Source organism: Bos indicus, chromosome 10 (genome assembly GCF_029378745.1).
Source record: "Bos indicus isolate NIAB-ARS_2022 breed Sahiwal x Tharparkar chromosome 10, NIAB-ARS_B.indTharparkar_mat_pri_1.0, whole genome shotgun sequence".
Classification (NCBI taxonomy): Eukaryota; Metazoa; Chordata; class Mammalia; order Artiodactyla; family Bovidae; genus Bos; species Bos indicus.
Window position 1 is genome coordinate 19,174,970 of NC_091769.1, and position 27,834 is coordinate 19,202,803.

At 43.9% G+C, this 27,834-nt stretch overlaps 1 protein-coding gene and 1 pseudogene across 2 annotated transcripts; one reads left to right on the forward strand and one right to left on the reverse strand.

Moving 5' to 3' along the window:
• Positions 1–3,367: 3,367 nt before the first annotated feature.
• LOC109564192 (NADH dehydrogenase (ubiquinone) complex I, assembly factor 6-like) lies at positions 3,368–5,115 on the reverse strand (annotated as a pseudogene).
• A 3,485-nt stretch (positions 5,116–8,600) lies between these two features.
• Positions 8,601–24,539, forward strand: LOC109564745 (transmembrane protein 202-like). Of its 2 annotated transcripts, none has more exons than XM_070797035.1 (5): positions 8,601–8,776; positions 9,017–9,269; positions 22,514–22,663; positions 23,219–23,313; positions 24,060–24,184. In XM_070797035.1, exons 1-5 carry the CDS (start codon positions 8,696–8,698, stop codon positions 24,084–24,086), a joined length of 606 nt encoding a protein of 201 aa, XP_070653136.1. In that variant the 5' UTR covers positions 8,601–8,695; the 3' UTR covers positions 24,087–24,184. The 2 variants fall into 2 exon arrangements, with proteins under 2 accessions (XP_070653136.1, XP_019823794.2); XM_019968235.2 differs by having other exon boundaries at positions 8,651–8,776; positions 23,219–23,350; positions 24,060–24,539.
• Positions 24,540–27,834: the final 3,295 nt, after the last annotated feature.

Genomic DNA, 27,834 nt, shown 5'->3' on the forward strand with positions numbered 1-27,834 from the left:
GAGAATATTGTATCAAGTGCAGAAAAAAATAAGAACATCTCGAATGATGTCATTAGTAATTTAAATATAATAGATTTAGAATCTTATATCCTCCACAAATATATAAAAATTTTGTATCTCATATGTTATTAGCTGTCCATAGGACATTTAGAAAAACTGGCAAAAATGTAAACATTACAAAAAGTAAAATTCTTTTTCTTCTTACTCAAAGTTTTCCAACTCATTTTATTTTGCAGTGTTTTTTTTCTTACTCAGAGCTTTCCAACACATTTTATTTTGCAGTTTTCAAGTAGAATTCTTATAGGATAGGTTCTTTGACCATAATATATAAAAATTGAGGAGGAAATATCTAAACATGTAGATATATTTTTAAGATTCTAAATAATTCTCAGGCCAACTATAAAAACAAATATGTGGTGTCCCAAAGACGAAAGAACAAGGTGAACAAGGAGGATCTTGGAATACAGGAACAGAAAAAAACCAGAACTTTATCGTCCTTCCCTCCCCCAGGTTGTTAACTATTGAAGAATCTTTAGGCTCTCCTGAGCAGTATAACCTGTTTCCCCTCCTACCCCAAATAGGGAGAAGGTATTTGCTTTACTCTTCCCTCACCCAGTATACTATCCCACTCCTTGGACCTGGGCTATAAAAATGGACCAAGGACCCATGTTCAGTGTCAGCTCTCCCAGACTATCAGGAAGCCGGCCTACTGTGCCAGTAGCGACTCTCCCGTCCCCCACTCTAATAAACTTTATTCTCCTTTCATTCTGCCTCGTGTCTGGAGTTCTTTTCCAACCCTGGCATGGACCACAGCAAAATACTCCTAGAAGCGTATCAGAAGAAGAATGTCTCCTGTCCAAACATTTTATTACAGGAATGCAAAACTAGTTAAACGATAGAAAATGCATTAAGGCAGTGTTTGTATTAAATAGCTTGAAAAGAGAAGGACCATATTCTAGAAGTTAAGAAGGAAGTTGATATGGCTATTCTAAATTAGACATCTTGATGAAACAGAAATAGAATGGAACTTCTTTAACAAGAAAATGAATGTACATATGCAACAAAAGGCAATAGAGTTTGTTCCGTGAAAGTGAAGAGTAAGATAAGGATGTCACTATCACATGTATACCCGTGGCGGATTCATTTTGATGTTTGGCAAAACTAATACAATTATGTAAAGTTTAAAAATAAAATAAAATTTTAAAAAACTGTTTAATCAATGAAATAAGACACATTTTGTAAAGGAAGAGACAGAATTATCATCATTTGCAGATGATAACGATGTCTACTTAGAAAATTCAAGAATCATCCAACGAAACTATTAGAATGAAAATAATTTCAGTCAAGACCTGATAAAAGATAAATAGAAAAAGAAAGCTTTTATATTTATATGTTAGCAATAACGAATTATGAAGTCAAATGGAAAATTTTGGTTCACAAAAGCAAGTAGGTTAATGTATGTGAAACACGTAGCACAGTTCCTAGTAGATAATGTTATATGAATAATCTGTAACAATAAAATACTGATTTTATAGATTCCTAGAGGTGAAATTACCAAGACAAAAGATACATTTTTAAGATTCTTGATTTTAAAAAATATGTATCTAACTTTTTATTAAAGTATAATATGCATATTAGAACTCATAGAACATCTCCAGCACTCCAAAAGTCCCCTGCGTGTCCCCTCTTTGTCCCTAGTCATTTTCCTCCCAAGGGTATCTCTTTTTTAAAAATTATTCTTTTAATAGAAGATTGATTTTTCTTTTTTTAGATATTTATTAATTTATTTATTTGGCTGCACCGGGTCTTAATTGTGGCATGTGGGATCTTTAATCTTCCTTGCGACATGCGGGATCTTTAGTTGCAGCATGTAGGATTTTTTTTTTATATATAGTTTCAGCATTTGAACTCTTAGTTGTGGCATGCAGGATCTAGTTCCCTGACCAGGGATCGAATCCGGGGCCCCCTGCATAGGGAGCATGGAGTCTTAGTCACTGGAGCACCAGGGTTGTTCTGGCACGATATTTCTGACTTCTGACCACACTGATTAGTTTTGCTAGGTTTACACTTTATTTGAGTGGAATCATACCTATGTACCCTTTAAGTCTGGCTTCTTTTGCTCAGCATTACATTTATGAGATTTATTCATATTTCTCATGTGCTTGTAGATTACTCATATTGCTTTATAGTATTTCTTTGCATGAATTTACCATAAGTTTCATTCTTCTACCCAACTACTAGTACTTTCCCGTTGGGGGCTATTATGAAAAGTACTAAAAAAAAAAAGCACTGCTGGGAGCACACATGGCATGTATGATGCCTGTCTTTTGGTGGACCTGAGGACAGTGTCCTTTTGCACACCTACCCTACCCACGGCTTCCCAGGCGGTGCAGTGGCAAAGAATCCGCCTGCCAATTCAAGAGATGCATGAGATGCAGTTTCAGTCCTGGTCCGGAAGATCCTCTAGGGAAGGACATGGCAATGCACACCAGTTTTCTTGCCTGGAAAATTCCATGAACAGAGGAGCCTAGCGGGCTACACTACAGTCCATGGGGTCGAAAAGAGTTGGACACAACTGAGTGACTGAGCACACTCACACACTAGATTGAAAAGGGAATGTGCTTATTCACCTCCAGAAGATACTGCCAAGCAGCTTTTCAATGTGACTATACCAATTTACACACCAAAAGACATATGAGAGTTCCAGTTGCTGCCCATACTTGCTGATACTTTTTCATTTGAGCCATTCTGATGGAAGTGTAGTGTTATTGCATTATAGTTTTAATTTGCATTTTCCTGATGACTAATGAAGTTGAGCTCCTTTTTATACATTTATTGCCCATTTTGATATCTTGCAAAGCATCAATTGCCATTTTCCTAGTTTGCTTTATTTCCTATTGATTTGTAAGAGTTTTTTTTTTTTTTTTTGTCTGAATCAAGTCTTAGTTGTGGCACACAGGGTCTTCTGTTGTGGCGCATGGACTCTCTAGTTGTGGCTTAGTTGCACCTCGGCATGTAGGATCTTAGTTCCCTGAGCAGGGATTGAACTCTCATCCCCTGCATTGCAAGGTGGATTCTTAAACACTGGACCACCAGGGAAGTCCCTTGAAAGAGTTCTTAATATACACTTGCTACAAACCCTTTGTTAGATATAAGAGTTGCAATATTTTACCCCATTCTGTGGATTGTCTTTTTACTCTCTCAATGGTATCTTCTGGTGAATAGAAGTTCATAATTTCAGTATTATCTATCAAAAATTTCCTTTGTAGTTAGCACTTTTTCATGTCTTGTTTTTTTCCAACCAAAATTGTTTTTTCAGTACCATAAACTTATTTTAAAATCTTTTTCTCTATGACTAAATACACAATTATAATAAAAGTAATGTGTTTTTCTGTTGTCAAGATGGGTGTGTGCTAAGTCACTTCAGTTGTGTCCAACTCTTTGCAACCCCGTGGACTGTAGCCAGTTTCCTCTGTCCATGGGATTCTCCAGGCCAGAATACTAGAGTGAGTTCCCATGTCCTTCTCCAGGGGATCTTCCCGACCCAGGGGTGGAACCCACATCTCTTATGTCTCCTGCATTGGCAGGCAGTTTCTTTACAACTAGTGCCACCTTTGATGCCAAGATGGGTAGAATATGTTAAAATCCACCTACTGGATTTTCTTTAAATAGTCCTCCAAAGCATCCTGATAAAAGGCAGGAAGTTTTCACTTTTGCTTTTGTGAAAGGACCCAGAATGCCTTAAGTGCAAATGTGCCTGGCTAGTAATGACATGTATTATGTCTCTCACATTTTTATCATTGGTTCTTCTGTCGAAAGTTCTCTTGTGAAATACCACATGTTGTATTTTTCAAACATACGAATATCCAGGGGAAGGAACATCATCCTTCTGCTGCTATGATAGTACATTGCTCTTTTTGTGTGTGATGCAAGGACTTCTCATTGCAGTGGCTTCTCTTGTTCCCCAATATGGGGCTCTAGGGCACACAGGCTTCACTAGTTGTGGCACGAGGGCTCAGTAGTAGCAGCTCCTGGGCTCTAGAGCACAATCTCAATAGTTGTGGCATATAGGCTTAGTTGCTCCATGACATGTGGGATCTTCCTGGACCAGGAATCAAACCTGCATTGGCAGGGGGATTCCTTTACCGTTGAGCTTTTGAGAAAGCCGATAGTACTTTGCTCTTAAGCATATGACAATACCTTGTGCTTTTCCAGTATAATTTGCAGCGAGATCTGCACGGAGGCTCTGTATACCCAGTATTTCCAGTGTTAAATAAGGAAGAGAGCTCTGTGTGTTTTCATCATAATTTTCCAGTTTCCACATGTTATTGTATACTTTGTCATCCAATTTTTTTCTTCTTCATCAATGATTTTTAGAAGCCATTTTTGATCAGATTATGTCTTTTGACAGCAGCCTCCCATCCACTTTTCCCTCTCAGTGATCGGTGTCTTTTGACAGCAGCTTCCCATCCACTTTTCCCTCTCAGTGATCGGTGTGGGGGCCTGGTTTTCCATCTTTGCTGGGGCTGTGTGAAGTCAGTCTGGGGCCCAGAAACAGGGCCTGCTTTGCTGGTGCCCAGACCTTCCACAGCTCAATAGCCACAGACTGATGGGGTGGATTATCACAGTATATATAGTCCACAGTTTTGTTTTGTTTTTCAAAACTGCATTCGCATCAGTCCAATTGTTTTCTCAGAGACTGAGTCTTTAACCAGCCTGATCTAGTTCTGCACTGAATTCACTCAATGCAAGAGCAGAGCTCTGGGATTCTGCAGGGAGCAACAGGGAACATAAGTAGCCATCATGGTATTGTTTCCACAGCAGCTCCAGGAAGTAGCAGCCTATGCGCAATCCACTGGCTCCACTGGCCATGGCCATGCTCCCCTTGGGTCCCATGAGTCTGGAAGGTGGAGGCGGTAGCACACAGTGGGGATCCCAAATTGTTGCTGTTGTTTTTTTTTTTTTTTTTTGGCTGCACCTCGTGGCATCTTGGTTCCTTGACACCTGCCCCTTGCGTTGGAAGCATGGAGTCTTAACCACTGGATCACCAGGCAAGTCCCCCAAACTGTTTCTTAAAGTAGGTGAATTGCAATATACACAGTCATTGTTGTTCAGTCACTAAGTCATGTCTGACTCTGCGACCCCATGGACTGCGGCATGCCAGACTTCCCTGTCTTTCACTATTTCCCAGAGTTTGCTCAAACTCATGTCTATTGAGTCGGTGATACCATCCAACCATCTCATCCTCTGTCTCCCCTTTCTCTTCCTGCCCTCAATTTTTCCCAGCATCAGGGTCTTTTCCAATGAGTCGGCTCTTTGCATCAGGTGGCCAAGGTATTGGAACTTCAGCATCAGTCATTAGATGTGAATAAATGCTTGTTTTGTCATATTCATCCCAGGCTTTAGCAAGTTCCCAGCTGGCCTGAACATCTTGCCTTTTGGTAGTACTGAGACTTGAATGGTGCCTAACTTACTCCTTTACTAGCTAGAGAGTTGCATCATTTACCAAATCAGATACTGTTCATAAAATGCCCACCTTACATCAATAGCATCTCTTTGGTAATGTGCTTCTCCAGGGCTACTTCTGGAGGGGCAAGAGGTGACACATTCTTTCCATTAACATATGTATTTCATGTCTCAGAGTGGCCTGTGCCAAGACTGTGCTTGAGGAATCTTGGAAACACAGTTTAAAAATAATAATAGATAGTATTTAGCAAGCACTTATTAATTGCTCACTATAAATAGTTCATTTATCATTAATATCAATATCCATCAATAATAATATTTATTGTGCAGTTATTAAGGCACTATGCTAAGAGCTTTGTGTGTGTTATCCCATTTCATCTTCATAGTAATTCTGTGAGGCAGGAAGTCTTTTTATCCCAGTTTTAGAGATGAAGGAACTGAGGTTCAGTGAGGTTAAGGAAATTTCCCCAAGGAACTTTGCCTTTAAGTGTTCTAACTAAGTAAATGCCCAAACAGGATAGAAATGCAGGTCTGCCTATTCACAGCCTATATTAGCTCTCTGGTCATACATGTGTATCTAACAGACATGCTGTACAAGCCAGTTTGATGCAGCTGGAAAAGTCTTTCCTATAATTGTTGCAGTAAGGTTAGAATATTCCAGCAATTAAAACTTCACAATACTACTCTCCCAAGTCATCCCACCCTCCCCTTCTCCTTCTGCATCCACAAATCCATTCTCTACATCTGTGTCTCTATTCCTGCCCTCCAAACGGGGTAACCACTACTATAGATAAAATAGATAGTGGGAAGCTGCTATTTAGGAGGGAGCTCAGCTCAGGGCTCTGTGATGACCTACGGGGGTGGGGTGGGAGGTGGGAGGGAGACTCAAGAGGGAGGGGATGGATGTTTACATATAGCTGATTCACTTTGTTGTACAGCAAAAACTAACACAACGTTGGAAAGCAATTATACTCTGACAAAAGATAAATAAATAAAAAGCACTGAAAAAAGCTTCAGAATACAATTGCATAGCCTGGCATAAAAGACTCTTTGTGATGTCATGCCCCCACCTCCCCCCGCAACAGAACCACTCTGCTTATACTGCCTTCAGAACGTCATGATATTTGTGGCTTTCTGCCTTGAGACATACTATTCTGTTTCACATGCCCTTCCACTCAATTTGTCAAATTCCTTTAAAATTCAGCTTAGACAGTGTCTTTTCCATCTAAACCTCCATCTAAACATCTAAATCTTCCTTAATTTCCCTCTGACAGCATTAACTCTTCTGTTCTCTGTATCAACCTCTTGCGTGCATGCTAGGTTGCTTCAGTCATGTCGACTCTTTGCAACCCTGTGGACTATAGCCCACCAGGCTCCTCCATCCATGGTATTCTCCAGGCAAGAATACTGGAATGAGTTGTCATGCCCTCCTTCAGGGATCTTTCCAACCCACAGATCAAATCCCTGTCTCTTACACCTCCTGCATTGCAGGCAGGGTAGCTCAGCTGGTAAAGAATCCGCCTGTGATGCAGGAGACCCCAGTTTTATTCCTGGGTTTGTAAGATCCCCTGGAGAAAGGATAGGCTACCCACTTCTTGGGCTTCCCTGGTGGCTCAGCTAGTGAAGAATCCACCTGCAATGCGGGAGACTTAGGTTTGATCCCTGGGTTGGGAAGATCCCCTGGATAAGGGAAAGGCTTACCTACTCCAGTATTCTGGCCTGTAGAATTCCATGGATTGTATAGTCCATGGGGTTGAAAACACGACTGAGCAACTTTCACTTCATTAGAGGGGCTGATGGGCTTCCTAGGTAGGGCACTACTGGTAAAGAAGTGAAGTGAAAGTTGCTTAGTCTTGTTCGACTCTTTGCAACCCCATGGACTATACAGTCCTTGGAATTCTCCAGGCCAGAATACTGGAGTGGGTAGCCTTTCCCTTTGCCAGGGGATCTTCCCAAACCAGGGATTGAACCCAGGTCTCCTGCATTGCAGGTGGATTCTTTACCAACTGAGCTAGCCGGGAAGCCCCTCTACTTAATATGAAACTGTGTTGCTCACTCATTCATTCAACATGAAATACTATTCTTTTCAGGCAGTAGGCTAAGTTTTAGGAGACAGAGTTAAATAACACTTTTGGAGGAGGACTATATGCTAAAGCACGGACAAAAACTAGCTATTAATAGTAGCTCTCACCGGCTGAAATAAAGAATAGGTTTCCACAAGTTGGGATGGGTGGGGAGAGCATACGGTAGGAGAAAACTGTGCTGGGACATTCTGATTCAGCCCAAACTTTGGAAAACAAGAGCTGGTGATCCAGTTGGGCATTTACTGGGATCAAAGTTCATGCTGTGGAACAGGGTGACATCTGTTCAGCATCTTGGGTTGGTTTTGAGCCCTTGTGGGGAAAGGAGTTAGGACCAATGCTGAGAGTTGTCTGAAAAGGAGACTTTGAGATACTCTGGGCGTATGTTGTGCTGGCTGTGGAACCAGGGAAAGGCTATTCTCCTCAATTCCACGTGGAACTCAACACTGCTGTGTTATCTTGATGGTAGCTTTCAGCACATTGGCTGGTAGCCCCCTGGGGTAGGGACACTGGCATTTCCACAGAGCCCTGTCTGCAGTGGCCATGGCAGAGGCTATGAGTAGAAGACATTGAAGAGGGGAAACTAGAGCAAAAAAGGAAGAAAAAGGTGGATGCTGAATGAAGGACTATGGCTGACAGACTGATTCCTGCATCTATTAAGACACACCTGAGGTCTTCCACTTAAAATTGGGGCGAGAATATGAATTCTGAACTGCTGAGATATCTCTATACGTAACATATTTATATTCTGATCAGATATATAATCTTAAATTATAACCACAAATTATTAAGTCCTGGAGACATCAGAGTATACTTTTTAATTTGTTTTTAGGGAACTACATCTCATTTATCTTTATGTCCCAGGACCTATCACAAAACTTGACATGTAGCAACTGGTGACAAAATATTTGTGGATTTATTTAACAAAGGAGTTGGGAGAGGTCAGAAAAGCAGGGTGCAGAGCATCACACATACATGCACATGCTGAACACTTGAGGATTTCTTCTCAATCTGACCAGACCCAGAATATGAAGCAGAAATGGAATCTGTGCCAAGGGGTTTCCAGCCCCCTTTGAATTCTGCCCAGTGTGTATGAGGACATACCGAGACAAGTTCCGTGGCAGTTAGAAAGTGAACTGGCTGCCAAGATGGAGAGGGAGGAGCAAACAGTCTTCACCTTCTACTATCCCGAGGTTCCCAAAGTCAAGGGGGACCGGAGATACCGAAGGGTGAGGAGATGCCTAGTTGTAGTTCAATGGGAAGAAGAGGACTTGTTTAGAGGTGGGTCTAGACAGAGTGTCCTAAAGATAGGGAAAAGATGACCCTGACCGTTTTTTATGGAAGGGGTAGGGAGAGATGTCCTAGGCTCACATGTGGGGGTACTTGAGGTAGAGAAGAGCAGGAGACCCCGGGGAGTAAGGGTTATCTTCTTGGGTAGGCAATATCTCCCTCATCCCTCGCCCTTGTAGCCTACCCTCCCCACCCAACATCCGAGTGCCTTGATGCCACCCCAGAGGCGACAGCAGCATGTGGATCAGACACACACCTACATCCGAATGTTCTGTGGCAGCCTCTGTGGCTTTAGCCTCCTAGTGCTGATCTGCATGTCCCCACTGAACTGGGTGCAGTTCCTGGTGATCAATGATGGCCTTGAGCTCTACGCAGGACTCTGGATCCCATGCAACCATGAGCTGTGCTGGAGCCACACACCCAAGCCACCCTGTGAGTGTCACTGAATTGAATGCTGCAGGCCCCACAGTTCCAGAATTTTCTGCCACATTGGCTCTTCATCTTTTTTCCTCCAAGATCTTTTGACCTTCACCTCTGAGTCCAGAAGGGATCTCAGCCAGACTGTGAACATGGACGTCCTTTTCTCTGATATCCTCAGTGTACCCTTTCTCCTTCATACCTCAGGTCATTTCCTCTTCCAAATTATGAGCTGATAGCCTTTTCCTCTCTGTAAAGAACTTGTTTGTCATTTATGAGCTGTTCTTGTGATGCAGTGAGATTGTTAGTCTAATGTGGTTTGCAGAAATAGGAGTGCTGGATCATAACTGGAAGATACAGCAAAGTGTCTCAGCCTCCGTCAGTTTTAACTTTCAAGGTCAGTTCGTTCTGCTAACTGTAGAAGAGAAGTTGAATGCGTGTCAGATATGTAGTATAACAAATGCCAGATATTTAGAGAATAAATTGTCAAATTTGTGTGAATTTAAGTAAATCTGAAGATGCAACACATAATATTAAAAAATAAATTTCTAGGGGAACTTCCCTAGTGGTACAGTAGCTAACAGTCCCAATGCAGGGGGCCCAGGTTCAATCCCTGGTCAGGCTACAAGATCCCACATGCCACAACTAGGACCTGGCACAGCCCCCAAAATAAATATATTAAAAATAAATTTCTAGGGCTAGAAGATACCATATGCATGAAGTTTTTCAACCAGAACTAAGACTTAGAGGAAAGCTAAAACTGTACTATACAGTTTCCCCGACATCCACCAAGAGATACATTTATACAAAAGAAACAGGTACTGTGAAAGAAAGCATACATGAGTAAAGTGTTTATTTCTCTGAAGATGAACAGGAATCCAAGATCTGGGGGGAGGGGGCATCTATCCAACCCTGAAGTGGAGTATCACATGTTTGGCATGGACTCTTATTTAGTATGGGTTTCCCAGGTAGCTCTAGTGGTAAAGAACCCACCTGCCAATGCAAGAGGCATAAGACACAGGGGTTCCATCCCTGGAGGAGGGCATAGCAACCCCGGTATTCTTGACTGGAGAATCCCATGGACAGAGGAGTGTTGGTGGGCTACAGTCCATAGGGTCGCAAAGAGACATAACTGAAGCAACTTAGCATCCACGCACACGTATTTAGTATCTGGAACTAAGGGGTAGGATCCTAAAATGACATCTTCAGAAGGAACTAAAATGAAAGGCAAGCAGACAATTCAACTGCATCTTCAACTAAAACTAAAAACTAGAGAAAATAATTGTAACAAATATGAAAGAAGGTTAATGGCCTTAATATATATTAGATGATATACAAGTTTTTATTATAATAAATAAAATACCTACATAAATAAATTTTTTGGAAATAATTTACAAAACAGACACTGCAGATGTCTAACAAACATAGAAAAAATTACTTTAACCTCAATCCATCATTAAAGAACAGCAAATCAAATGAACAATGAGATAGGATGTTGAGCCATGATATTAACAGAGACGTGTAAATGGTAATATCCGTGCACAATGCTGCACACTCCCACACCATGAGGAACAACCAAAGCAATATAATAAGTGCATCCAGAGATTTACGCTCACTAACTTCATTTCTAGAGAAATGGAGTAAGAGATAGAGGCATAGTGACTTCCCTGGTGGTCCATTGGTTAAGACTCTGCTTCCACTGCAGGGGGTACTGGTTCAGTCCTTGGTCAGGGGAACTAAAGATCCTGCATGTCTCATGGTGCATAAAATAAAAATAAAATAGATATAGGCATAAACATTAAGCTGCAATTGTACTTATGTTACTGGGTACCCAGGCTAAACCTCAGGCTTTGAGATTATTATTTAAAATTTTTAAATAATTTTGTTTATTTTTGGCTGTACTGGGTCTTCGTTACCATGTGGACTTCTCTCTGGTTGCGGTGAGTGGGCTTCTCATTGCAGTGGCTTCTCTTATTGCAGAGAATGGGCTCCAGGGCATGTGGGCTTCAGTAGGTGCTGCACGTGGGCTTAGTAGTGGCAGCTCCCCTGCTACAGAGCTCAGGTTCAGTACTAGTGATGCATGGGCTTGGTTGCTCCACGGCATGGGGGATGTTTCCAGACCAGGGATCAAATCTGTGTCCTCTACATTAGCAGGCAGATTCCTTACCACTGAGCCACCTGGGAAGCCCCTATTTAAATCTTTAATGAATCAGAATCTTGAAATGTTGTCACTTAAGCAGTAGTTTATTTCTTGGAGCCTTGAATTCACCTATGAGGCCAACTATTGTTTGGAGAATGTCAACTGAGTTCTTTAAATACACAGTTGTAAGTATCCACCCTATTTCCAATGTTGTGCTGTGCTGTGCTTAGTCGCTCAGTTGTGTCCGACTCTTTGCGACCCCATGGATTGTAGGCCATCAGGCTCCTTTGTCTGTGGGGATTCTCCAGGCAAGAATGCTGGAGTGGGATACCATGCCCTCCTCCAAGGGATCTTCCCAACCCAGGGGTCAAACCCAGTCCTCCCACATTGCAGGTGCATTCTTTATCAGCTGAGCTACCAGGGAAGCCCATTTCAATGTTGTTGCTATTGCTGTTGCTAAGTCGCTTCAGTTGTGTCCGACCCTATTCGACCCCATAGATGGCAGCCCACCCGGCTCCCCCGTCCCTGGGATTCTCCAGGGAAGAACACTGGAGTGGGTTTCCATTTCCTTCTCCAATGCATGAAAGTGAAAAGTGAAAATGAAGTCACTCAGTTGTGTCTGACTCTTAGCGAACTCATGGACTGCAGCCTACCAGGCTCCTCCGTCCATGGGGTTTTCCAGGCAAGAGTACTGGAGTGGGGTGCCATTGACTGTGCTAGCATTTTATGAAAAAGACTTAAGAGAAAATACTTTTTTTTGGTTAACTCATGTTATAAACAAAAGAAGGGGAAAATGAGTCGCCAACTGAAAAATATTTAAGCTAATCAGGAGTGAGCACACAATGGGGCAGCCACACAGCTGGCCAAGGAACTTACCTGGTCGTACCCATAAGGCCTCTGCTGCGGTGGCTGTGGGGGTCCAGGCTGTGCCAGTCTGTAACCCCCATACTGCTGACCTTGTCCCTGTGGGTGGTTAGGATACTGAGGACCTGGGCCACCCTGTGAAGGACCGTAGCCCTGCTGCTGTTAACTAGTATTAATTCTAGGGTCAGTAATTAATCTGCAATACAGATTTCGTTAGGAATGCCCCAAATGTTATCAGTATGTCTAGGATTCATCAGCCTGTAATAATAACATGCTATTGTAAGGCAAGTGCAGAGAAAAAGAGAGTGAGCCAGGCAGTCAGGCAAGAAAAGGGAAATTTATTAGAGGGAAAGAGAGGGTGACTGGCCCTTAAGGAGAACGAGCGTCCTCCCTGTCTGACGGCGGCCTTCTTATACCCCACCGATGAAAAATTCTCTGAAGGGATGGTCACGTAGCTGGAGGTCTAGAATCTGGTGGTCTTGCAGCTTTGAGAAGATAGGCGCCAGTGAGATAACAGGATGCCATTTGGGGAATTTGGTCAATCTCAAGGATCACTGTGATTTATTCTTTGTTTGCGAGGTCGACATTATGAGCCATCTTATCAGTGAAACCCCATGTGGACCCTATCATTCCAAACTTTTTGACTTAGGATAAGGGCCGAAGGTCAATCTTCTGTAACTGCTTCCTGTAGGACAGGGGCATTGTGGGGGTGAGATAAGAAAAGGCTGGAATGTGGGTCAAGGAGATTTGTGTGAGGTCAATGTTTTTGATAATCTGAGTGAGTTAGAAGTTTGCATGCAGTTCTCCAGTTTGTGGATAGTTCGGTTGGTGAGGGCTTGTAGGCGATCCTGCCACTGTAAGAGTTGCACTGGGCTCCATAGAGGTGATGAGAGTTGGGGTCTGGGGCCCTGGCCACCTTCAGTCTTCAGCGGTGAGTCCGAGGAGGCTGGGCAGAGCTGGGTTGGAGGACTCTTGCTCAGGACCAGGAGTGGATGTCCGGATCCCTGGAGAGGGATTTGGGCAGTCGACCTTCCAATGTCCCTTTATGCCACAGCTGGGACATGGACCTGGAGGAAGCCTTGGCTTTAGCCATGAACACGCCCGGTCTCTTTCTTTGCCGCATTTGAAACAGGGCCCAGGTGGCTTCCTTTCTTTGCTGGTTGATGGAGGCTTGGAAACCATGTAGGGCAGTGGCTAAAAGGTGGTATTTGGCCTGATCTCATTGGGCCTTCTCTGGCTTTGCCTGTTCTTCCCAGTTATTGAAAATCTTAAAGGCTAAATTTAAAAGGTCTCATTGAGGGGTTTGAGGGCCGCCTTCTGCCTTTTTTGGTTTCTTTCGGATATCTGGAGACAACTGGGAGATAAAATGGGTCTAATTTTGTATATTTTTGTAGCGCTTCCATTAACGTGGCTAGAAATTGTGTCGGGTTTTCTTCTAGTCTTTGAGTTATTTCCCGGAGCTTAATCAAAGTTGACGACTTTATGCCCTGCCTTTTGAAGGCACACAATGAGGCAAGCAATCATAAGATTACGGGCTGCTCCTCCAGATCTCCCTGCCTGATAATCCCAGTTGGGATCATCTCCAGGGCAGGGAAGCCGTGGCCCCTACAGGCTTAGTCTGTCCTGTGTATCTCATCAGCATGCGCCTGAGAGGCTTGCCATACTCCTTCCTTCTCTTCTGGGAGAAGAGTGCGTGAAAGGATGATGTAAACATCATGCCAGGTTAAGTCACAAGACTGGGTAAGATACTTGAATTCTTTTAGACAATTATCAGGATCTGAGGAGAAGGGGCCAAGACTCTTTTCAATCTGAGATAGATCAGTGAGGGAGAATGGGATATGAACCCCAACAATGCCTTCTGCTCCAGCTACTTCCCATGAAGGGAGGAGTGGAGCAAAGGAAGGAGTGGGGTCCTGTGGTGAAGTTTCCTGTTTTAAAGTCGTTCAGGACTGGGTACACGGAGGGCATCTAGGGAGGTCGGGGTAAAGCCTTGGGACTCTCAGGGTAGAGGGTGGGGCTGAGGTCCCCGTGTATCTCTGGCACAGGCTGGGGAGGGGGGTTGGGAGCTGGAGGCCTGTGCTTGAGAAGGAGGAAGGTAGGAGGGTTCGTAAGGTAGAGGTTGTGGAACTGGACCTGGAGCAGCTGCAAGGGGATCAGGAGCACTAGGGGGTGGGCTGTGGTCAGGAGGGTCGAAGGAAGAAGAAGCAAAGTCTGAACAGGGATCAGGAAACATTGTATTAGGAGGATGTGGCCCAGAGTGGGCTAAGAGTATTTGAGAAGTAGAACAGGATTCACAGAGGGGGTCGAGAGCGAAGAGCAAAGAAAGCCTGAACGTAAGGGATTTCTAACCACTTAACCATTGTGGTGGCAGAAGTTACCAAAGTCCTGTAGAGGATTATACTCGAGAGTTCCGTTTTCTGGCCACTGGGACGTGTTATCAAGTCTGTATTGTGGCCAGACAGTGTTAGAATAGGAAATAAGTCTTTTTGGTCTGATCTCCCCTTGGAAGCCCAAAGCTTTTAGGTTTCGGAGAAGGCATCCTAGAGAAATAGATTTTGAGGGCAGGGATTGAGAATTTCCATTTGCAGCCAAATAGGGAGGTTAGCTGCTACTGCTGCTCCTAAGTTGCTTCAGTCGTGTCCGACTCTGTGCAACCCCACAGATGGCAGCCCACCAGGCTCCCCCGTCCCTGGGATTCTCCAGGCAAGAACACTGGGGTGGGTTGCCATTTCCTTCTCCAATGCATGAAAGTGAAAGTGAAGTCGCTCAGTCGTGTCTAACTCTTAGTGATCCCATGGACTGCAGCCTACCAGGCTCCTCCACCCATGGGATTTTCCAGGCAAGAGTACTGGAGTGGGGTGCCATTGCCTTCTCCGATAGGGAGGTTAGACAAGGGCGAGAGAACGCGAGGAGAAAGATCCGAGAGAAAAGGCATCCCCGTTCTCAGGATTTTCTCAGAGAGTAATAATAGTCTGCTTTGAAATAGTCTGCTATTTCAAAGTCAGATGGGGCACAAGGCCAAGGGCCCGAGGGCCGTGGGGATCCTCCCGCCTAAGTGCCTAGTGCTAGGACTTGGAAATGAAGCGAGAGAGAGAGAGAGAGAGAGGATCCAAGAGAATGGGATTTCACTCACCCTTGGAACCGATGGATGAAATGTGGGCCAGTGTGTGGATGTCAGTCCAGCAAGACAAGTGGAAAGTCCCGTCCCGGAGCTCATCTCAGTTTCTCGGCCAGGTCCAAGGCAGGGGACCACCGGAGGTGGGCTTGTGAGAGGAGCCCACCCAGTTGTGGTGGATCTTCCCTCCCGGGTTTCGGCACCAGAACGTAAGCCGAGTGCAGAGAAAAAGAGAGCCAGCCAGGCAGTCAGGCAAGAAAAGGGAAATTTATTAGAGGGAAAAGAGACAGTAACTGGCCCTTAAGGAGAACCAGCTTTCTGACGGAGTCCTTCTTATACCCCACCACTGAAAAATTCTCTGAAGTGATGGTCACGTAGTTGGAGGTCTGGAATCTGGTGGTCTTGCAGCTTTGAGAAGATAGACGCCAGTGAGATAACAGGATGCCATTTGGGGAATTTGGTCAGTCTCAAGGGTCACTGTGATTTATTCTTTGTTTGCGAGGTCGACATTATGAGCCATTTTATCAGTGAGACCCCATGTGGACACTATCAGCTCTTATTGCCCAAGTTCAAGAACTACAAACTTTTACCTACTAGACTGCAAAAATTTAGCCACCTCTCCCATGGTGTCCCCAGTCATCTCTGAGACTTTCACTGGGGCTATCTCAGATGGGCTCAAAAACGTGTGTGTTCCTGTTCGTCCTAGACTTACTGCAGGCAGTTGTTCTACCTCTTTCTTCCCCTGGTTCTAGATAACTGATAACCTCTGTGCTGTATTGGTGATGGGATGAAGAAAGAATGGGAGTAAAAGATGCAATCCTTCATTTCTACTGTTAGGTCTCAGCATGCAACAGACCTTTCTGCTAGTTTCCTATATAACATAAGTGAGATCAGACCATAATGTAAAGGAATGGAATGTGTGTTGCCAGTGAGAGGAACTTGAACTGTTTTGCAGAGGGTAGAGAAGAAAGCCTGAGTCTTTAGTCCAGAGCCAGGACTCTGGGAACCATCACACAATAAACACCCACAAGCTGTGTAGGGATGTTTGATTCTGGTGTACCAACCAAGTACGAGTGAATCTAAATGCAAAGAAGGTTCCTCTTTGCAGAACTTCCTCTCCAGAGTGCTAGGTATCCATCCAGAATCTCTTGTATTCCAAAACCACCTCCTTTGGGCACTTCCTATGAACCTGGGGGAGTTTTGATCTTAAGCTCCTGGAATGAAGGCACAACGGCAGCAGCTTGGAGGTTTAAATTTGGCTAAATAAGTGGGCTGATTCCTTTGCTTGTCTCCAGCAGCACCTTCCTCATCCTCAAAGTCAATGTCTACTACTTCCCATCTCCATCCACTCAATCTGGCTCCTTCAGAGTTAAAAGGGGCTAAATCTCTTCGGGGCACTGCTACCCTGGCTTTGATTTTTGATTTTTGCTGAAGGAACTAGAGTGAAGTGAGGGGAGCCCTCTTGGAACATTTCATTACCAGATGACTTCTCTACTCTGCTCTTTCCTCTTCTTCTTTTGTTGTTGTTGTTGGAAAAAGAAGGTTTGCTTTATTGAGGAACCCAGCAACCCAGGGAAAAGGTGGGCTTGTGTCCAGACACCGGCTCTGAAGATTCTGCTCCACCATGAAAGCTTCTCAGATGGTAAAGAATCCACCTGCAAGGCAGGAAACATGGGTTTGATCCCTGGATCGGGACGATTCCCTGGAGAAGGGTATGGCTACCCACTCCAGTATTCTGGCCTGGAGAATCCCATCAACAGAGGAGCCTGATGGGCTATAGTTTATGGGGTTGCAAAGAGTCAGAGGTGACTGTGCATATAATTTATATATTTTATATCTCTGAATGTTTCTAAAGGGAGAATCATTTGGGAAGGAGATCAGAGTCTTCATTATCTTCCACTGTGTGCAGACTTTTTTTTCTGATTGGTTGGTGGTGAGGTAACAGGGGGGTGTTTTAGGAACCTTGTGCTCAGGCTGAAGTCACCATCCTTTATGTGGGTGGGGACCTTAGTTCCTAGTTTCAGGACTTAATGAAGCTCAGGTTCTTTTTTTGTTTGTTTTTTGGCTGCACTGGGTGCTTGTTGCTGTGCGTGGACTTTCTATAGTTGCAAAGAGCAGGGGCTACTCTTCATGTGGGCTTCTCATTGTGGTGGCTTTCTGTGTTGTGGAGCAAGGGCCTAGGGCACTCAGGGCTTCAGTAGTTGCTATACGTAGGCTCCAGAGTGAAAGCTCGGTAGTTGTGGCCTAGGCAGCCTAGTTGCCCCTCAGCATGTGGGATCTTCCCAGACCAGGAATCGAACCAGTTTCCCCTGCATTGCAAGGCGGTTCTTAGTCACCAGACCACCAGGGAAGCCTGAAGCTTGGGTTCTTGATATCTCATCACAGAAAGAATTCAGGGAAAGACAAAGTGAAAGGTAAGAAGAGGATTTATTTAGAGAGAAACACACTCCACAGACAGAGTGTGGGCCCTCTCAGAAGGCAAGACCAGGATGCTCTTTCATCTCATGTTGTCTTTTCTTCCCCACTGCTTCCTTCTGGGGTGTCAGCAGCCTTAAAAGAAATGAGCATCTCACATGAACCAAGCTTATTTGTTCACAAGAGTGGGGTGGCTTCCAGCCTGACACCTCTCACTTGCCAGAAACTCTTGGGCAAAGTTTTACTTTCCTAATAATGGAAGGGGATCTTGCTCATCAATTACAAACTGCCACATGGTTTCTCAGTCCACTGAGAAATGCTACTTCTCTCTTGTCGGCCAGTGCCCCCTCCTGTCCTGGCAGCTTTTACATGCTACCTGGGGGGGCTCTGAAGGGCAGAATCACTGACTAGGATGATACTAAGAGTACCAGCAAGGATCTTATCAAGTTTTTCAAATGATTTGGACTTCTTCTCTGCCAAATTGAAAGTGATGTCTCTTCCAGGATATTAGCTTCATTGTCTTCCTTAACTGGGAGGCTTGTTTTGCTATTCCTGCAGCCTAAGTCCACATCAATGCATGTCCTTAAAGAAAGCTTAGAAATGTTTGGGTACAGGTGACCCCCATGGGTGTTCCTTCTATCTAGGGCTCTCCTCTCTGGACCAAGATTTCTTACTGTCATGTACAAGTAGGGACTTTTGTAACAGGTTCTAAAGTTTTTGAAACATTAATAGGTAAGCTGCCATATAAACTGTTGGTTAGGGCTTCCTTGGTGGCTTATTGGTGAAGAGTAACCAGCCAATGCAGGAGATGTGGGTTCGATCTCTGGTCCTGGAAGATCCCACAGGCCATGGAACAACTAAGCCTGTGTGCCACAATTACTGAGACTGTGCTCTGGAGCCTGCAAGCCATGACTACTGAAGTCCATACACCCTAGAGCCGAAGCTCTGCAATAAGAGAAGCCACCACATTGAGAAGCCCACACGCCACAGTGAAGAATAGCCCCTGTTTGGCACAATGTAGACCTAGTGCAGCCAAAAATAAATAATTTAATTTTTAAAAATTGTTGTTTAAAAGCTAAAATATGATTTCTTCTTACAGGATGTAGAGGCTTGAATTCAGCTTTCAGACCTTTGTTTTGTTACATGAATTTTAGAAAAAACTATGAAGTTAGCCAAATGCAGCTGTTTTAGACTCTGAAGCTAAGTGCTTAGTTTGATTAGATAATTTGTTGCATATCATTATGACTGGTAGACATGGTTCCTCTAAGGGTTTAGACTATACGATGCTGCAGATATGCTGCAAATCTTTAGTTGTTCTCATGGAGTTGTGAGTGATCTTGTTTATGGAGTTTTCAGGCAATGAGAAACTGAGACTGAAAAGATGGTTAAGAAGAACGTGAAAGTAGTCTTCCCCTCGTGGTAGAAGAAAGACTAGACTGTAACATCTTAGACAGGAGTTGGACTGGATATCTTAGTCCTCTTTTGTGTTTTAAGTATCGGAACTCATGTGAACCAGTGTAAGCTAAAGAGTGAATGTCTCTATAGAGATTCAGAAGAATCTCATAACTCCCAAAGGCAGGAAGTTTTCTGGACCCCAGGGGATTCCAGAGGAGACTGTGACCTCAGGCAAAGAAAATCAAGCCAACTAGTCATTCAGTCTCTCCTGAACTCCTTTGTCACTTCACTTTGTTTATGCTTTATTTTATCTCTACAGCTCAGTTTTTCCTGTTTATTAGTATATAAGTGCCTGGAAAGGGGGCTAGCTTTATATCTTTTTGGTTCACGCAAGCAAAAGAGGAAAGTAGCATCAATCAGTTCCAAATCCAGATATCCAAGCACAGGAATTAAACTGGTACCTTTCTTTGGTCCTACTGACAGTCAAAGGAGTTGTAAACAAGGGTCCAGGGCTTGAGAAAAGGGCTGTAAGGGCCCATGGAAGACTGCAGGCTCAATACTGCAAAAGATGCTTATCACACTGGGCTTCATGCAGCTCAATCTAGCTGATGGCTCTAGCTGGCTAGTTCTGTATATAATTTTATTTATTTATTTTTGGCTGTGTGGGTCTTTGCTGCTGCATGGGCTTTTCTCTAGTTGTGGTGAGTGGAGGCTACACTCTAGTTGAGGTGCATGGACTTCTCTTTGTGGTGGCTTCTTATTGCAGAGCGCGGGCTCTAGGGCTCTTGGGTTTCACTAGTTGTGACACAGGGGCTCAGTAGTTATAGCTCTAGGGCTCTAGAGCACTGGCTCAATAGTTGTGGAGCAGCGGCTTAGCTGCCTCCAGGCATGTGGGATCATGCCGGATCAGGGATTGAACCCACGTCCCTTGCATTGGTAGGTGGATTCTTTACCACTGAGCCACCAGGGAAACCCCTAACTGGCTAATTCTGAATGACCTAGTTTTCAGAAAACGTGCTGCCCTTGGGTTTTCGTGTTTTAATATAGCTAACTTGTTGAGGCTATGTACCACCTGACCTCTGTGGGTAGGAGGGTGAAAAAGTAAGTGAAAGTGAAAGTCGCTCAGTCTTGTCTGACTCTTTGTGACCCCTTTGGTATTCTCCAGGCCAGAATAATGCAGTGGTAGCCTTTCCCTTCTCCAGGGGACCTTCCCAACCCAGGGATCGAACCCAGGTCTCCCACATTGCAGGTGGATTCTTTACCAGCTGAGCTGCAAGGGAAGCTCAAGAATATTGGAGTGGGTAGGAGGGTGGTTTCTCTTAATGTAAATTACTGTTATTGATTTTTGTTAGCCAGTGGTATGTTCTAGACAACAAAATAAAACTTAAGAGGCAGTTTGTGGACTAGGATAAGCTTGGTAGTCTTCTCTCTAAGGTTACTTGGAAGCTGGATTTGGCTTTTTAGGCATAAAAGTGCTTAGAGAACTTTTCCTGGTAGGGATGAGCTGGCCCTTGTTACATTGAGACAGAAAATAAGCTAGACAAGGAAGCGCCCTATGAAGAAATTGAAGATATTGGTAGATCTGTGGTACCTGAGTAAAGATATATCTACTTGTAAGTTACTCCATTTCTTAATTCTTCTGTAAAACTGGGGAAGATAAAATACAAAAGAATTGTTCTGTATTGCTGGGGAAGTCAAGCGAAGGATCTATTTCATGTTAGGGAGAAGGCAATGGCACCCCACTGCAGTACTCTTGCGTGGAAAATCCCATGGACGGAGGAGCCTGGTAGGCTGTAGTCCATGGGGTCGCTACGAGTTGGACACGACTGAGTGACTTCACTTTCACTTTTCACTTTCATGCATTGGAGAAGGAAATGGCAACCCACCCCAGTGTTCTTGCCTGGAGAATCCCAGGGACGGCGGAGCCTGGTGGGCTGCCGTTTATGGGGTCGCACAGAGTCGGACACGACTGAAGAGACTTAGCAGCAGCAGCAAAAAGTAAGGGTTGACAGGGCTTCCTTGGTGGTCCAGTGGTTAAGAACCAGCCTTGCAATGCAAGAGACACAGGTTCAATCCATCCCTGGTTTAGGACAATCTCGTGCTGAGGAGCAACAAAGCCCGCGAGCTGCAACTACTGAGCCCATGTGCTGCAACTTCTAAAGCCCACTCACCTAGAGCCTGTGCTCTGCAGCAGGAGAAGCCACCACAATGAGAAACCTGCACACCCCAACAAAGAGCCCCCACTCAACTCGCCACAAGTAGAGAAAGCCTGAGTGCAACCATGAACACCCACCACAGCCAAAAAATAAAATAAATAAGTAAATAAATCTTTTTAAAAACCCAGTAAGGGTTGGCATGTTCCCTCTTCTTTCTTACCAACACCCAGTCTGAAGGGGCAGAACCAAGGAGAGCAGAACCCTGGAGCCAAGAGATGAGCGAGAGGTGTGTTATGGCACCAGGGTCAGGGCATTGGAGCAAAAGAACCTTAGCGGACCTGTCCTTAAACACACATGAGGTGGGGCCTTGAGAGACTCAGAAAAAAAAGGAGGTATTTGTGGGGTGTTAAATTCCTGCAATCCAGTAAACTGGGGGCTTGAAATCATTACGATATGGGAGTTAAGGTAAATGTGACTTCATTTTATAGTCACAGGCTGATTGTTCATGCCAGATACATTTAAAAGAGAAAAATAAATAGAAACAAACTCCAACAATGGTAAAATCATTAAGCAAAGTATTTTGATATGATAGACTATCTTGTAGCCATTAAATGTGATGTTCACAGCAGATGATCTGAGAAAAATCTTACTGCATCATCTCTTTAAAAAAATCACTAAATTCAGTATCGTGTCGACTATGTACAGGGGATAGAAAAATACCAGAAAGAAACCAAATAAGATGCTAACAATGGTTGTCTGTGGGTAGTGGGAATGTGGCTGATATACTTCCTGCTTCCTGGCACTTTTGCAGTCCCTCCAGTGCTATATTGAGTATGTATTACTTTTAGAATTAGGAACAAGAAAAAGTTCACACACGTGTTGTTATATTGGTCACACCTCTTATAAGCTGGTCTACATCTAAGTTACTGTGTTAACGTACCCAGAACTATTTGTATATTATCTTTAGTTTTACAGTGCAGGTTTTGCCTTCATAGTAAAAAATTCCAAATATCAAGAAGAGCTGGGAAAGATTCTTACCTTGTGCCCTGGATGTCACATAGCAAGCTCAGTTTCATCCTCTTTAGTCTTCACTCCCTTCTCTTAAGACTCTGTCTGGTTTTCTTAAGGAGAGCTTCCCAGCTGGACTAACCAAGCCTCTCCTTCTCTTTGGCAGATTACCTCCAATATTCCAGGGCCTTCTTCCTCATCTCTGTCTTCACCATACTTGTTGTCCTTGGCTGGCTCTTCAGTTCTTGCCTCCCTAGAAGAGGAAGGGTGACTGGTAACTTGGATCTGAAGGTATCCATGCTCAGCTTCATCTCAGGTACAGACCCAGATGGCAGGGTAGTACTGTGGTAAAACTGCTGAGGGAACAAACTTCCTCTGTGTGGGTTTTTATCCCCTTTTTCTTGTTCCCTTTCTCTTTTTCATTCCATCAAGTTGCCAGCTACCTGCCCTGTCTTACTGTATGAAACACATTCATTAGCTTAACCCAGGGAAGAGGCCTCACCTTGGCCAGTCATCTTGGTTAGATTTTTATCTCTTTGATCCTTTCTATGTAATATGGTATGGGCTTCTCCAGTGGCTTAGTGGTAAAGAATCTGCCTGCAACGCAGAAGACGTGGGTTCGACCCCTGGGTGGGGAAGATCCCCTGGAGGAGGAAATGGCAGCCCACTCCAGTGATTCTTGCCTGGGAAATCCCATGGACAAAAAAACCTGGCAGGCTACAGTCCGTGGGGTTGCAAAAAAGTTGGACACAACTTAGCGACTAAACAACAATGACAAATAATGTGGTGTCTGGAAGTAGAAGAATTGGGGGTAGCAGTCAAGGCAAATTAAAGACACTGACAGATGTGACATGTTTTCTTCTGGTCCTAGCCTCCTGCTTGCTGCTCTGCCTCATCCTGTTTCTGGAACAGGTCGACTTGTATACTTCAGAAACAGTGGACTCAGCTCTCCTATGGCCCTATCAGGTTAATTGGGGGAGTGACTTCATATACTTGTTTGCGGGTGAGTCAGTCCCCTTCCTGCCTTAAGCTAGGAGGATGGAAGGGGAAATCAGTTCTCGAAAGGGAGGAGGAATCTAGGAGAAATAGAAGCACTAACCGTTCCTATTAAAAACATTCATACCTCAAGAGGCAGTGTGGTATGGTAAATAAAATATGCATTTTGGAGTCTGAAAAAAATCTAGAATTAGTAACCTGTTCTATTAACTGGCTTCCCTGGTGGCTCAGACGGTAAACGTCTGCCTGCAAAGCCAGAGACCCGGTTTCAATCCCTGGGAAGATCTCCTGGAGAAGGAAATGGCAACCCACTCCAGTATTCTTGCCCTGAAAATCCCATGGATGGAGGAGCCTGGGAGGCTACAGTCCATGGGGTCGCAAAGAGTGTGACACGACTGAGGGACTTCATTTTCACTGTTCTATTAACTGAGGCACAGATGGGTTGAGAAACTTGCTCAAGACCATACAGAAAGTAGGAACTATGATTTGCATGCAGGAGGTTCAAGCTTTGTCCTCATCACGGAAGAAGTACAGTAATGAAATGGGAGTGCAGGAGGGTAAAGGAACCCTGCTGGCGGGGGGCGGGGGTGGGCAGGGGATTGACTTCACTGAAAAGAGCCCTTGTGAGCTGAGTATTGAAAGAATGAGTTAGAATTTTCAAAGTCCAAAGACCATCTGTCTCTTGAAACTCACCTCAAATTCTTCTCTTCCCCTAGGGATTGTCTCCTTCCTCAATTACATAACTTCCAGATCTCCTTCTCTGGATCAAGACATCACCGCAGTTCCTACAGAAAAGTCAAGGCTGGGATTTGGTCCAGTGACTCTACCTGTTGAAGATGACCTGTCAGAGCTTCTGACAGGATCTTCGAGTGAGATCAGCCAAACCCATCAAATATAGAACTGTGACTGATAAGAACCCAACTGTTGCTTGACTTAAAAACAGGGGAGAAGCTAACTGAGTAGGGAATGATTGTGCAAATTTGAGGAAACTCTCCTAATATCATGTCCATATAACTGAAGGGGACAGCATTAAAGCTGATAAAATCTCCTTTGTGTATGTTGCATCCAAAATGTGTATGATAGTCATAAAGCAAATAATGAAAACTCCCAGAAGAAAAAGTTGCTAAAAGAAAACATCAGTGTTTAGGTACACAGATCAAAGAAACTAGCAATAAATGGCAGTGCATTGAATCAGAGCTCTCTTGGGAATCAGGGATTTCACAGACCAGAATGGTGCATGCAGGAAAATGTCACCAAATTTTGTTTGAACTTTTCTTTGCCATGTGTGGCCTTGGGAATACTCAGGATGGAAGGCATTTGCACACTATTATTGAATCTGAATTGGGCATCATTACCAGAAATGGAATGAATATCATGGAGATAATACCTACCCCCCGAGGAGTTAAGAAGTGCTGGATAGATTTAGGGGAATCTATGACACCCCCCCTTTCTATGAGGAATGGTAATTTGAAACCCTTATAGTCTATTCAGTAAACTGACAGCTTCTTTCTAGGCTGGGGGTTATGTGAACCAGACATCTGTAAACTGAAATTCCTTTTTTTTATTTTTACTCTGAAATTCTATATGCTCTTTTCTGTGAAGAGGGCTATACTGTCCTTTTAAAATTTATTTTTAATTGGAGGATAATTGCTTTACAATGTTGTGTTAGTTTCTGCCATACAGCAACGTGAACTCCATCAGATTCTTGATAGGGCTCTGACCCTTCTGATTCTTTAGGGATCTATTATGTCTTTCCAAGTCAAATGAGGCTAAAGGACTTTCTTAAGCCTAAGCATATATGTGGACCAAATTAAAATTTTTCTCCATGTTTTATATACTGTGTAAGACAAGTAAGGGTAGGGGCATTCAGGTAATCACATGAATATTTTGATGGCTAGAGATCCCTTTTAAACTCAGACCAGATTCCACACAGAAGGTCCCGGGACATTCATCCTGTCTTTTACTCCTTTAGTAGCTGCCGCTATGCTTCCGTTGGTTGAGGTCCATCCTTCTTCTCCTCAAGCCTGGCAATAGCATGGAATAGTGGCCAGTTTCACCCCTTGCTGCTCGTAAAGATAAGCCTTGGGATCCTTTTGTTTTAAAGATTCATTGATAATCATTGTATAAAACAAACGTGACAGCTCTAATAATCCTGGCCACCCCCATCAGTAATTACCAATCATTTCCAGATGGTAACTGGAAGACTGTTAGGTTAATACTTCTGCTTTTATTCTTAAAGGTCGGAGTTAAGCAGCACAGGCCTGTGTATACCCACCCACAGAGACACACACAAACGCATGAATATAGACACACCCCATTTTGACCCTGCCTCAGAAAACCCTTCTCTCCATGTTGGCGATCTTAGTTAGGGCAGAGTCTAGTGTCCCCCTGCTTCAACGGGCCTCATTTCAGAGGCTCTTCAGGCTGTTCCTGGGCCTTTGTCTGGTTGTTAGATATGGAGTTCAAGTCCAGCTTCCCCTCCTCTTGTCACCACTCACGCTAAGTATACCCTACAAGTTGACCAATTCAGAACTTAGTGGGTTCAGAAGTTTTATTTATTGTATGATTTGGTTTGAAGACTGTAATTATATGACTAAGGAGTTGAGTACTGGTGACTCGTCAGGGAATGGAAGTTTTAACTGCGGTGAGAAGGAGGAAGCATGTGTGAATGAGAAGGAAGGATGCTAGTTCTTCAGAAAGTAAGCATCAAGGCCCTGGTTATTACCAGAGGATAGTAGCTAAGTTTTCTACCTTGCTATTAGAGAACGATCTTTAAGCATAGAGAGCCCTTAATCGCTCCTTTAGAAACTGAATGCTTGGGATTTTTCTGATGATTCAGTGGTTAAGAATATGCCTTCCAATGCAGGCAACACAGGTACCATCCCTGGTCAAGGCACCAAGGTACCACAATGGGGCAACTTAGCCTGTGTGCTGGAGAAAATGGTGCACCACAATGATAGATCCTGTGTGCCACAACTAAGACCTGACTCAGCCAAATAAATAGGAAGAAACTGAATGCTCTATTTTCTTCTTACTCTCTTTCTTTGCTTGCAGAGAATCCCTTTAAAAAGCTTAAATAGACCTCCAATTAGATAGCTCATGGCGGGTACTTTCCTTATGGTCCAGTGACTAAGACTCAGAGGGCCTGGGTTCAATCCCTGGTCAGGGACGTAGATCCCACATGCCACAACTAAAGGACTCACATGACACAAAGAAGTTCAAAGATCCCACTTGGCACAGCTAAGACGTGGTGCAGCCAAAAAATACTAAAAAAAAAAAAAAAAAAAGTGGGGGGAATGGCTCATTAATGACCCTTTGCTACATCCCCTCTGCTCCAGATACATTGCATGACAGGTGAAGGGAGAACGAGAGAGGGGAGGGGGAAACACACATGTATAGCTAGGTCAAAACAAGACAAGCATTTTCGAAAAACAGAAAAATAACAAAACCCCATGCTGTGATTGAGTTAAGCCAAAGACTTATTGGGCTCAAAGTCCAAAAGTTTGGCAGAGGTGAACAGGAAGACAGTTCCTGTGGAGTGAAAAGGAGTAAAACTGCTTCTCAAGATATGGACTAGAGCCAAATTCCCAGCTCTAGTTCAAACTAGGGACTTAAAAGAAGCTGAGGACTTCCCTCGTGGCGCAGTGGATAAGAATCTGCCTGCCAATGCAGGGGTCATGGGTTCTGTCCCTGGTCCATGAAGATCCCACATGCCGCAGAGCAACTAAGCCCCTGCACCACAGTTACTGAACCTGTGCTCTACAAGCCCACGCTCTCGAGCCTGCCAGCCTCAACTACCAAGCCTGTGTACCCCAGAGCCTGTGCTCCACAACAGCAGAAACCACTACAATGAGAAGCCCATGCGTCACAACTAGAGAGTAACTGGAGCAACTGGAGAAAACCCAGCCCATGCAAAACAACAAAGGCCTAATGCAGCCAAAAATGAAGAAATTAATTTTAAAGATATTTTAAGAAAAGAAAATCGGGGCTGCACTGTATTTGGAACTACAGATCCAAAGAGGTAGAAGGACACAGGTACAACCCTGCTTTACGAAGCAGTGCACTGATTCATTAACTGGGTTGTAACAGAACGGGAAATCTGAAATATCTTATGAGACCTGACCCTGTACTGGGATCTTTGGCCAAAACAAGGAAATCCCAAAACTATCAGATGGAATGAGCATACAAGAAGAAAAAGAAACAAAAAGAGCCAGAAAATTTTTTTGGTGCCTGAAAATAGGAATTCTAACCATATAAAGAAATGTTCATTTCATTTCATTGATTATCTGCTCTGATTTTTATTAATTTTTTCCTTCAATTTACTTTGCATTTAATTCGCTGTTATTCCAGTTTCCTAAGGAGCATAGATTATTGATTTTAGATCATTTTTCTTTACTAATACATGCACTCAATGCTATAAATTTCCCTCTAAACCCTGCTTTCGCTGCACCCCACAAATTTTGGCAAGATCTATTGTTCACTGTCATTTAG